Source organism: Anneissia japonica, unplaced genomic scaffold (assembly GCF_011630105.1).
Source record: "Anneissia japonica isolate Jap-2015-1 unplaced genomic scaffold, ASM1163010v1 scaffold11144_len554210_cov170, whole genome shotgun sequence".
NCBI classification, from domain to species: domain Eukaryota; kingdom Metazoa; phylum Echinodermata; class Crinoidea; order Comatulida; family Comatulidae; genus Anneissia; species Anneissia japonica.
This window is the reverse complement of record NW_022708762.1, coordinates 232,453-243,447: the sequence shown is the minus strand read 5'-3', so window position 1 is coordinate 243,447 and position 10,995 is coordinate 232,453. Positions and strand designations below refer to the sequence as shown.

The 10,995-nt window shown below is 34.1% G+C and overlaps 3 protein-coding genes across 5 annotated transcripts in view; 2 read left to right on the top strand and 1 right to left on the bottom strand.

Annotated features, from left to right (window-relative positions):
* Window positions 1-2,041: 2,041 nt before the first annotated feature.
* Window positions 2,042-5,305, bottom strand: LOC117106575 (carbohydrate sulfotransferase 1-like). Of its 3 annotated transcripts, XM_033247962.1 has the most exons (4): window positions 5,115-5,305; window positions 4,859-4,902; window positions 4,275-4,388; window positions 2,042-3,447 (listed from the first exon to the last, which is right to left on the bottom strand). In XM_033247962.1, the coding sequence occupies exons 3-4, from the start codon at window positions 4,345-4,347 to the stop codon at window positions 2,441-2,443; spliced, it is 1,080 nt and encodes a 359-aa protein (XP_033103853.1). In that variant the 5' UTR covers window positions 4,348-4,388; window positions 4,859-4,902; window positions 5,115-5,305; the 3' UTR covers window positions 2,042-2,440. The 3 variants fall into 3 exon arrangements, with proteins under 3 accessions (XP_033103853.1, XP_033103854.1, XP_033103852.1); XM_033247963.1 differs by having other exon boundaries at window positions 4,859-5,305; XM_033247961.1 differs by lacking the exon at window positions 4,859-4,902 and having other exon boundaries at window positions 5,115-5,304.
* A 1,762-nt stretch (window positions 5,306-7,067) lies between these two features.
* LOC117106573 (trace amine-associated receptor 8b-like) lies at window positions 7,068-9,214 on the top strand. Its single transcript, XM_033247956.1, has one exon. It carries the CDS (start codon window positions 7,330-7,332, stop codon window positions 8,344-8,346), a length of 1,017 nt encoding a protein of 338 aa, XP_033103847.1. The 5' UTR covers window positions 7,068-7,329; the 3' UTR covers window positions 8,347-9,214.
* A 666-nt stretch (window positions 9,215-9,880) lies between these two features.
* LOC117106558 overlaps window positions 9,881-10,995 on the top strand; it is a 51,389-nt gene continuing 50,274 nt past the window's right edge. The window contains exon 1 of the mRNA XM_033247941.1: window positions 9,881-9,970. Coding sequence (XP_033103832.1) covers window positions 9,881-9,970 — 90 coding nt within the window. The remainder of the gene's footprint in view (window positions 9,971-10,995) is intronic.

The following is a 10,995-nucleotide window of genomic DNA, read 5'->3' as shown; positions in this document are numbered from 1 at the left end:
TATATATATATAGTAATTATATATACCAGTATATATAATTAAAACAAACCCTAAAATTCTAAACCGTCTTGCGGTAATGCTATAATATTCGAGAAATGTTCATACTAATATGGGCCCATCGATTAGTAGGTAAGTAAGTAAGTAAGTAAGTAACTTTTATTGACATCATCAAAACAATCATAATATAGTAAATACAGACAAAATACAGTAACAGAAAATGTATAAGCGTATATATGTCGAACGTGCGACATAGCTTTCTCAAATCATGGACCTATTAATAATATAATATAATATAATATAATATAATATGCTCAAATCGACACAGTTATATAGCAACTAGCTTTAATTATTATTTGCCCTAGACGGACTCTCTTTTTGAATATGTATTCTGAATATATTTTGCTAAAGAGGAGAAGGTGTCAAAATCGGATGACCCTATAAGAGCCACAAACCTCTGCTCACATTATAGCAGGTCAAGATTGGCGATGACATTTTGCAGGTCATTGAATAGCAATACTCTCAGTTCATTGTAAGCATTACATTTGATAATACAAAGTGAGATTGATCCTCGACTTCTCTTGAATCACACATTTTACTTTGCATTTATTCGGTAAAAGCATAGAAAAAGACTTATTTACAGTGGGGTCCTTCTGGTGGTGATTGTACTGCACCACCAGAAGAATAAGTCTTCTGGTGATGATTGTGCAGTACACCAGGAGACAATTCCCCACTCTTTTCCGAATTGAAGAGTGTATTGCACACGGGACCAACGGCTTAAATGTCTAATTCGACAGACGGTGCGCTATTTTAATAAGGAGAGGCAGCAATGGGAATTGAATTGGGACCTTGATCTCCACGGTTCAGCACACACACTGTGGCTACCACCAGATTAGCCGACTGAGAAATGCTCTCTCGGTGCTTCGCTCTGCATAATTCGTATATAACTCGTAATCAACTCAAGGTCGTACCTCACTCGTAGCTAACACGATAGCATTGGCGGATCTGAGGGTGGGGTGGGGTTAGGGGGACCTGACCCCCCTTGGGAAAAAAAAAATTCTCTGTATACCGGTACACACATAGGCCTATTTACTGTAATAAGAATGAGAAAAAATTACCTGACCGTTTACCAAAAGGGGAAAACCTTGAATTTTGATTAAAAGACACTCATTTCTCGCCCTCTAAGAACCACAATTTTCCCGGGGATGACCCCCGACCCCCGTTTTATTTGGGGTTCATCGATTTATTGAAAAAGGAATATGTATGCAGCGACTCAATTTTTGTTATGTACTGTACATACACATATAGAAGGGCTACTAGTATTTACAGTAATAAGAATGAGAAGTTTACCTGACCGTTTTCAAGCGGAGGAAAACCTTAAAATTTAAAGAATTTAAAAGTCATTAAAAGACACCTCAAGTCGGGAAAGCTCATTTCCTGCCATCTAGTGATCAAATTCTTCCCGGGGAGGACCCCGGACCCTCCTTCTTCTTTGGGGTTATCCGTTCATGGAAAAAAATACGTAAGCAACTCAATTTTTTTATGTACGTATACAAACATAAGTAGGTCTATTTACTCTAATAAGAATGAGAAAGTTTACCTGACCGTTTTCAAGAGGAGAAAACCTTGAATTTTGAAGAACTTAAAAGTCATTATTAGAAAACACCTTAGAAGTCTGGACAGCTCATTTCCCGCCATCTAAGAATCAAAATTTTCAGGGGGATGACACCGACCCCCCTTTTTTGTCGTTTTTATGAAAAAAAAGTCTTACCCCCTAAATGTAAACCTAGATCCGCCCCTGCGTAGCAAGCTCGTATCCAGTAAACACAAGACGCTCTTATAACGTTCGAGAACTTTGTAGTTTAGTATGCCACAATATAATGTTCACACAACGTTGTAAGAACTTTCAAACGTTGTGACGTCGTGAAATTCATTTTATAAGTACGTACATAAGAAGTATAATACATACTCCAAGTATTGAAATACACGCTATCGTGTTGGGATTCAATATTTCGGCATTAATTATGACATCATCAGGAATGAAAAAAATTATCCATATTAGCAAGCTTATATGCACTAGTACCAAAATTGTTTAACCAATCAAAACATTACCTCTAGTAGTTGACATGTAGCAGTGATTTAAACAAAGTACGTACATGGTTCTACAAAATAGCGTTTTTATTACCAAACTATAACGTTATTATATAACGTTCTTATAACGTAATATTATTAGCTGGGTACGTCCTTCCCCAAATCACGAGTTTTTAACTCGTAGAACTCGTGCGACTCTACGATGAAATCAACCTAGGTGGGAAAGGGGCTTACCAGCATGCCTCTTCATTACTCCACTGAAAACACCCTGTCACCCTTCTCCCTGTGCTAATTAATAGTTCTTGATTTCAATGCCTTACGGAAATAATTCGCCTCAACACAAGATAAGATGTTAGTGTATCAACTCGATTTGACTATTTCTCAAATCTTCTTCATTATCAAGAAGTCTATATCCCATTTTAACCATAACTGATGAGCACATTGATTGGACAGACAGTACATCCTGAAAGTCCATCGACTGTCGCCAAGCGAATGGAACCGTTTTTGAATTTTTTGCGACAACCATCGAACCATTGGAAACGTTGGTGACATTGGTATTGTTTCTGATCCAAAATTCAACTTCAGAAGGAAGAGAGAAACCAATGAAGTCATATATCCTTTTAGCCACCTTAAGCGGGTTCAAAGATAATTCTTCATACTTCAATTCCATGTACCGATCTTCCGACCATATCGATTTATATTCCACACGTTCTCTTGTATTTTCTATAAAAGTACAGAGATCGTTTGCTAATGTTGTAATGTTTTTGACGCTATTCTTGAAATAGCGTTTATTTGAGAATATTGTCCCTCTGGGATCTCGAACAAGGTGGATAACTTTTAAATTATTCTCTGAATTCGCTGCAAAACGTTCTAGGTACCTGATTTTGAATAATCGTATCGTTTTGATAGCAACCAAATCACTTTGTTTACACTTTTTACTCATCTCATTGTATATAGTAGAAAGAGGCAAGTGAGAGAAAGAACAGAACGAGGTACTTCGTAAAGCATCGCCATAGAAACACATGTAGTCGGGGAAGTCATGATACCATAATGTACGAAAAGGCATGCGATTGAACTGGCACGACAAAATTGCCTCCAATGTCGACCGACTGATGTTCTTAATATATGTAGGGTCCATTGGTCTTTTACCGAAGTGTCGCAAAAAATGTAGAGGTTCAAAAAGATAGAAAGATCTTGGATTATTGCCGAAGAGTTCACCAGTGAATGTTGATCCTGACCTCCGAAAGGTCATCAAAACAACTTGCGTTTTTGTTCTTGGTATAAACGAGTGAATTGAATGAGCCATTGATCCTTCATCATGTACTAATTCTCCTTTATGTAACAGGGTGATTGGCCTATCTGGAAAACAAAAACAACCTAACACTTAGAATCAGGAACAATAATAATATTAATAATATAACAAGTAATAATGATGATGATGATGATAATAATAATAATAGTATGAATAATAATAATAATAATAGTAATAATAATAGTAATAATAATAATAATAATAATAATAATAATAATAATAATAATAATAATAATAATAATAATAATTAATCATCATCATCATCATCTGGTCGTAGCCACTGTGTGTGTGTGCCGAACCGTGGATATCTCTAGGTCCCCTGTTTAATTCCCGTTGCTGCCTCTCCTTGTGTTTCAGCTTGAAGGCTGAAATACAAGTTACAATAGCGCACCGTCTGTCGGATTAGACGCTTCCGTTGGTCTCGTGTGCATTTTTGGCACATGTGCACGTTAAAGAACGCAGTACACTCTTCAGAAAAGAGTAGGGGATTGTCTCATGGTGTGCTGTCCAATCACCACCAGAAAGACCCTAATAGAAATAATCTTCTTCTAGAGTTTCGTGGGCTATCCCTTGTGCTTACACCGAATAAATCCAATCGAATCCAATATGCCTAATAATAGTAATAATAACTAGGGAACAGTGAAATTAAATTTCACTGTTCCCTGTAATAACGAAGATAATAATGATAATAATAAAATAGGTCGATAGGTCAAGTAATGAGGCCTAATATTAATAACAATATTAATAATGTTATAATTGTAATATTTGTTAATATTTGTTATCTTTACAAAAATAATGTAATTATATAATTATAAATAACAGTTACTTTAATAATAGGCCTAAATGTATCATTTGCGTTGGTTGCTTTACTTACACAGAATGAATGTTGCTATAAAGAACAGAAACATCAACATGCATAGAAGTACAAACAGCCGGTATATGCCCATCGCGCTTCATTCGAAACAGAACGTCAGTCAGTTTTATTTATCTAAATTATGAAAAATAAATATGAAATTTAAAAATATTGTTCTGAGTTTAATAAACTTTCTGATAAATACGAACGCTATTTTATGTAATTATAAGCCTAGTTTACTATCTTGAAAATAATAACATACAGTAGGACTATACGTAGGTCTAGGTCTATATGTATTGTTAAGTCTACTAATAATTAATTCAATTTAATAAAGAATCTGTTGTCAAATATATACCTTTAAATTATAATCTAGATAGTGATGGACTACATTAGGGCATAGGGTTACATTATGCCACGGTATGTCTACATGTGAAGGTTTTAATCCTTGCTTATAGGCCGGCCTTATGCAAATAGAAACCCCTTCGCTAAGATATCTTATATATAAATTCTTCATTTCAATGAGACATAGAGTTTACAGTTATTTTCCGATCAAAATATGTTTCGTCGTACGTAGGCCTAAAGAAAGAGTGAAAGATGCAACAAACCTGACAAAGTGGACCACTTGAATGCCTCGGGGTGTACCTACAGCCTGACGTTTAAATATACAATACTAATTTGTTTAAATCATTATTACGTTCAATATTATTGCATTATGCTAGACGAATATAATTTAAACTGAATCTATGCCAAAATATGATTCAAACGACAGTCTATCATTATGTTATCTTACTGTCAAGGTGCCGCTCTATACAGATTGTGAAGTTGAATTACAGAGTAAACCATCACATAAAGCATACCAACCTATTAAAACATTCACGTCATTATTTTGTCCAATGGTATTCCAGTACAGGAGGGCCTAAGCAGTATTCTTCGCCAAAAATATAGCTTGTTCAGAGGCTTGATAAACCGCAACCGTTCATTGTTTCTCTAGGTGACGAAGTGTGTACTCTCAGCTCGACTGTTCGGCTTTTTCTGTTCTAAACCGTAATCTAATTAGGCCTCAGGAAGTTGACTAATACAATTATTTCCTTTTTGAAGCATTTATCCATACGTCCTGGCAAATAACATTGGAATCAAACAAAATAAAGTTATATGCGTAATAGATAGGCCTATTGCCGTTACTAAGGGGGAAAAAACATTTCGTGTAACTTTTCTACTTAACTGTAATTTAAAAAAAGCATTAAACGTTGTGAGTACAAACACGAGTACAGAGGTGGTAGTGTGCATTTCAAGCAGTGAAAAATAAATCCGCCATAGGCCTACACACAATAAAACTGCCAATAAACGGACTCTGAAATTATAGTTGTATGTCGCAGGTAGGCCTAAATATCATAGATCATATCCACCATGGGCTAAGTCATATTACTCTATATTTTGTTTATGCTTGCTGAATCATTGACGGTAAAAGTTAAGGTTAAGTTGTGTATTTGCAATATAAAGTTACTTTCTTCAAATATTCTGCATCTTTTTAACAGGAGAGTTGAATAGCTTAGTGGTCAATATGCTTGCTTTCGAATACCATGAGGCTCCTTGGTTCAGTTTCTGGCAAGGAAACATAATTTCTCATTACCAAAGACCTCCACTTTTCAGGCCTTTTAAATAGAAAATCACTCACGTATTCTTTATTCATACGGACTTTATTCAAACTTCAAACGAGGCATCAACAAGAACTCTTGTAACTTCAACGTTCTACTTGTAGTTCTGCTGGAGACGGCTGGTAAAAAAGACTATTGAAGTAGCCAATGACAAAATATCATTTATAAAGCAGATACCGCTGATGAATATTCCCTCCCATCTGTCGTTTAAAAGTATATTTTGCCATACCTCATACTAAACCACGAGTTGCTTATTTAATTGTCAATAATAATAACATACTAGTAAAATAATTAACGTTTAACTGTAGAATACCTTGAACAGTCAAAGCTTCAAAAAATCAATAGCTAATTTGAAACACAGTAAGCTAAAATTTTAGGCTACAGTGCATTAGGTTAATTAGCACGTCAGAAAACTTCGAGGGCTGAAAAAGATCTGAAATGACAGGATACAACATATTGGTCTTATTATCGTTATTACTTGATTTGATTGACATCTCAATACAATGATTGTAACGCTGTTAACTTAAATACTCACTCATGCGAATTATTGGAGAAGTGATTTATGTCAGATGGGAGGCTTCTTTTGCTACTTTAACAGTTACTGTATTGAACATTTAGACAAATATTTTTTGTAAAAGCAAACAAGATTCCTGGAATATCGAGGTATATTTCATTGTAATCCGAATAATTTCTTGATAAGGAAAAGAAATATAATCAAATAAATAGAGCAAAATACCGAGATCAGGAACCAGCATGGTAAGGCTTTTATCCAACGGTGGATGATCATGGTTGAAAATCTTTGTATTACAGGATAATCGCCAAGTCCCTTGGGCCTACATTACACTTTCCAAAATATTGTCACTTTAGCTTCAAAATCCATATCTACTGCCTTGTACAGCACGCCCTCTAGTGTACCACAAGACCATCAATAGCATAGGCCTAACCAAACTTGCATTACTTGGTTATTTGCTCAAAATAGTATGATAATGGAATTTAATTTAAATGAGAAAATTTAAACAGCATTATGAAACTGTCAACTAACATTTGACGGACGTAATTTGAGTTAATTGCTCTCAAAAAAAGCTCCTGCTTGTCAGTATTATACAGAATACTTCAATGTGTAGATTGGATGCTGGAAGAGAAATGACATATGCAATTCCATGTCACAAACAACTCATTAAGTTTTAATAGTAGGCCTATTATTGGATTAAAATGACTTGAATACTGGTTCTTCGTTTCTAAACGTGTATTATCTACAGCAAGAATGGATTTATCAACAGCTTAGTACAGAAATACGATGTCTGTCCCTGAATTTTTCCAGGATAAACTAGGTGATTTGGCGTATAGGCTTGATTTATACCTTATTGGTTATCCGTCATACGTAAGACAAGACATACGCATCGTCTGAGCAATTATATCATATGCAGTCTGGCGTCAGTCGATGTTTTACCTGGTTGCATCATGATATTCAACTTTTCTTCGTAAAGAATCCAACGAGAAGAATGAATGCTTCGATAGTCTCTAAAAGAAATGGGTTGTTTGTTCCTGACAACGATAAACCGGGCGATTTGGCGTATAGGCATCACCTATACATTATCGGCTATTCGATCTTTGGAATTTTAGCCATTATCGGTAATGCATTTGTGATACACGTCATACGAAAGACAAGGCATATGCATCGTCTGAGCAATTACATCATATGCAGTCTAGCGTCAGTCGATATTTTAACGGGTTGCATCATGATTCTAAACGCTACATCGTACATGTTTGCCCGGACGAACATTTTTATAAAGATAACAGCCATAATCCGAGAAATGTTTACATTTGTTTCTTTAAACCATATCTTTTTTTTGAGTATGGACCGATATATAGCTGTTTCACGACCATACTTTTACCAGTCTCACAGTGAAAGGAAGGCCGTAGTGACAGCATATATCATCCTTCCTTGGTTATTCATTCTGCCTTCAGCATGTATGTACCACCTCATTCCAAAAACTACGTTATTTGCCTGTCCTAACTCTCCGTTTGGAGATTATTTACTAACAGAATTCATAGGGTTCACGATAATGTTTGTTGAGGTATTTGTGACTGTTCTTTTTCACGTTCTTATTTTTTTAACTGCCAGAAGCCACCAAATACGTATCCAGACAGAGATACGTACGATGCATTCGCAGCAAAAGAGCAGGTTAAAATTTGAAATGAAAGCTGCAAAGACAACGATAATCGTGGTCGGCGCTTATATATCGTTTATTAGCCCACTTTTGGTGTTTTACGTATCCGATATATTTTGTGCCGGTTGGACAGACTACTATTTGTCTTTCGATATTGCCTGGTTTGTAGTCCTTTGTAATTCATCTGTAAATCCTGTTGTGTACACTTTAAGACAAAATGAATACAAGATTGCCGCGAAGCATATTTTCTGCAGGACAACAAGGTAAAAATGACTTTCAAGAAGCGGCGGTCATTGCGCAAAATTCGGTAATAGACATACTGAAAAAATAATCGTTCAATTATGGCACAGCGGCAAGGCTTCAAGCTTTTAATCGAGAGGTTCTGGTTCTTGTTATATTTCTGGTGGAATTCCGACCTCCTAAGTACTCCGAAAGTGTGTTAGTGTAATAGGAGAGGTAGAAATAGAGCCGAATGATAGTTGTGAGTTTGAGACCTGCGTTGGTCATGTCGTCAATGGGTAATTATAGTGTAATATTCTTTTTAATTCAATGACCAGATAGAAATGCGCATTTAACAGTGAAATCTGATTCCGTTGTATGTCTATTAACGAATTTCATTGGCTAATTGTAAATATGTGTTTCCATGAGTTATAACTGTTTTCTTTGTATTTTAATTGTAAAGGTGTAATGAAATTGTAGTTCTAGCAATTATTTTAATAATTTCTTTGTGATGCGCCTCTGAATAATATTTATTGGTAAATAAAATACATTATTAAAATTATTCTTTTTAAAAATAATATGTGTGTTATATAATATTTTAATTATAGTGTTTAATAATTATTATTGAAGTGTTCGCTCACGTGACTTTATTAAATTCGTTTGCGAATAATCTAAAGTTAAAATAATGCAAGTACCGTAACGTCTCAGTAATAATGTTATAAACTTGAATTCTAAATACGGTAACAATTATACACAAATTATGCACTGGCCTTACGTTTTTAACTCTTTTAGATATGTAAGATTAAAATATATATGTTTTCAAAGTGGAATTCATCTACCGTAAAACCTCAAATTGAAGTCCAAAGGGCTTAATCTCGAGATGAAGCCCATCTCGAATTGAAGCCCCCCTCCTTAGTTTGCAAAATTAGCCTCGAAAAGAGGCCCATGGGCTTCTTTTCAAGAGAGTAGGCTTCTTTTCGAAATGGTACAGTACATAGACTGTACATGAATTTCAGAAAACAAAATAAATTAAATACAAGCTTGGTTTATAAAGTAGTTTAGGTGATTTAATGCAAGTTAACACTCCGTTATACATATTGGTGTTACAGTGGTCTTATATATTGTTTCATAGCACAAATTCACAACATTTACAGCATTCATTTTGAAAAATAGCTCCCCTCTTTACTTTACAAAAGTAGCGTCAAAAGAAGCCCATCAAAAGTTCTCAAAAAAAAAAAAAAAAAAAAAAAAAAAGAAGCCCGGGCCTTCAATTCGAGGTTTTACGGTACTGTTTCGTAACACTAACTTCCTGATATCTGACATTGCAATTATATATCCATAAGTCAAAGACACGCATAATAATCAGGTATTGATAGAAACAGCTCATTACAACGGCCTGTAAAATGAATTCCATTTACAGTATTTTTAAAATGTTGAAAATCTGTAATGTAACTTTTCATTATTAGGCCATGTATAAGAAGCATGTTTTGTTGTCTCCTTCATATTTATGGCCCAAAACAACCATTTTATGTATAGGAATGCAGACATTCCCCCAAATAATTAGTAGGCTTATTTATGCATTATGTCCCTGAAAAGGTACTACATTCGACTCTGTGTCAACAATGTCAAGATGCATTTGACATATACCTGTGATTCCCTGTGTGTGGGTGTGGTATGACATTATACCCATACAAAAAAGTTCTATAGAGCTCTATAGAATTCTATAGAACTTTATATAGAGTTCTATGTAACTCTATAGAGGCAAAAAAATTCTATAGAAATGTTTTATAGAGTTTACGCATTCTTTAGAATTTTACTATTTTCTATAGAATGTTGTATTCCACTCTATAGAAAATTAGTTTGTTGCACAATTTATGACCTACACTGGATTTTCAATAAATGTGTTATTGCAGAAGCTTGGTTTTGAACATGAAACATTATTAAATAATAATAATAAATAAAACTATTGCATTTGGCTCATGGTCTGATGTTGAGTAACTAAATAATGCATAGAGTTTAATATGTGTATCATTTTGTCGCAAATAATTATACTTCATATTTTTGGAGAAATTGTATAGAAATCTATAACATTCTCTTTAGAAGCTGTATAGAAATTCTATAGAAAATTCTATAGACATCTATAACCTTTGCTTTAGAAGTTGTATAGGAATTTTATAGAATATATGTTTGGAAATGCATAACAGATGCATAAGTTACAGTATCAATTAGCATGCTCACATTTTAAGTTAAAATGTTAAAAACATTAAATTAAGCATTTAATTTAAACATTCAAGTTAAATTATACATTAAATTATAAACATTTAATTAAATATTAAAAACAGCAAATACTTAGCCTTACAACACATTTTAAAATTGAAATGAAAAATGAATTTAATGCACATATTTGTAACAAATACTTAATCTTACAAAATCCTTAACCACAAACCACCATTGTGACCATTTTAAAGTTACTTTAAAATCTACTTTAATCATTCCAGATGGGAGAGATAGACATGTTTTCAATAACCAGACAATGGATCAGGCCGTGAAAGGGGTCCCATTTATGGGTTGAGTTGTACGATTTAGTAAATTATTTAGTGTATGAAATGAAATGCTATAAAATTTATACTGTCCTACACAAAACAAATGATTAATTACAGAAGGTTTCATACAAATACATTTAATAAGAATTATAAC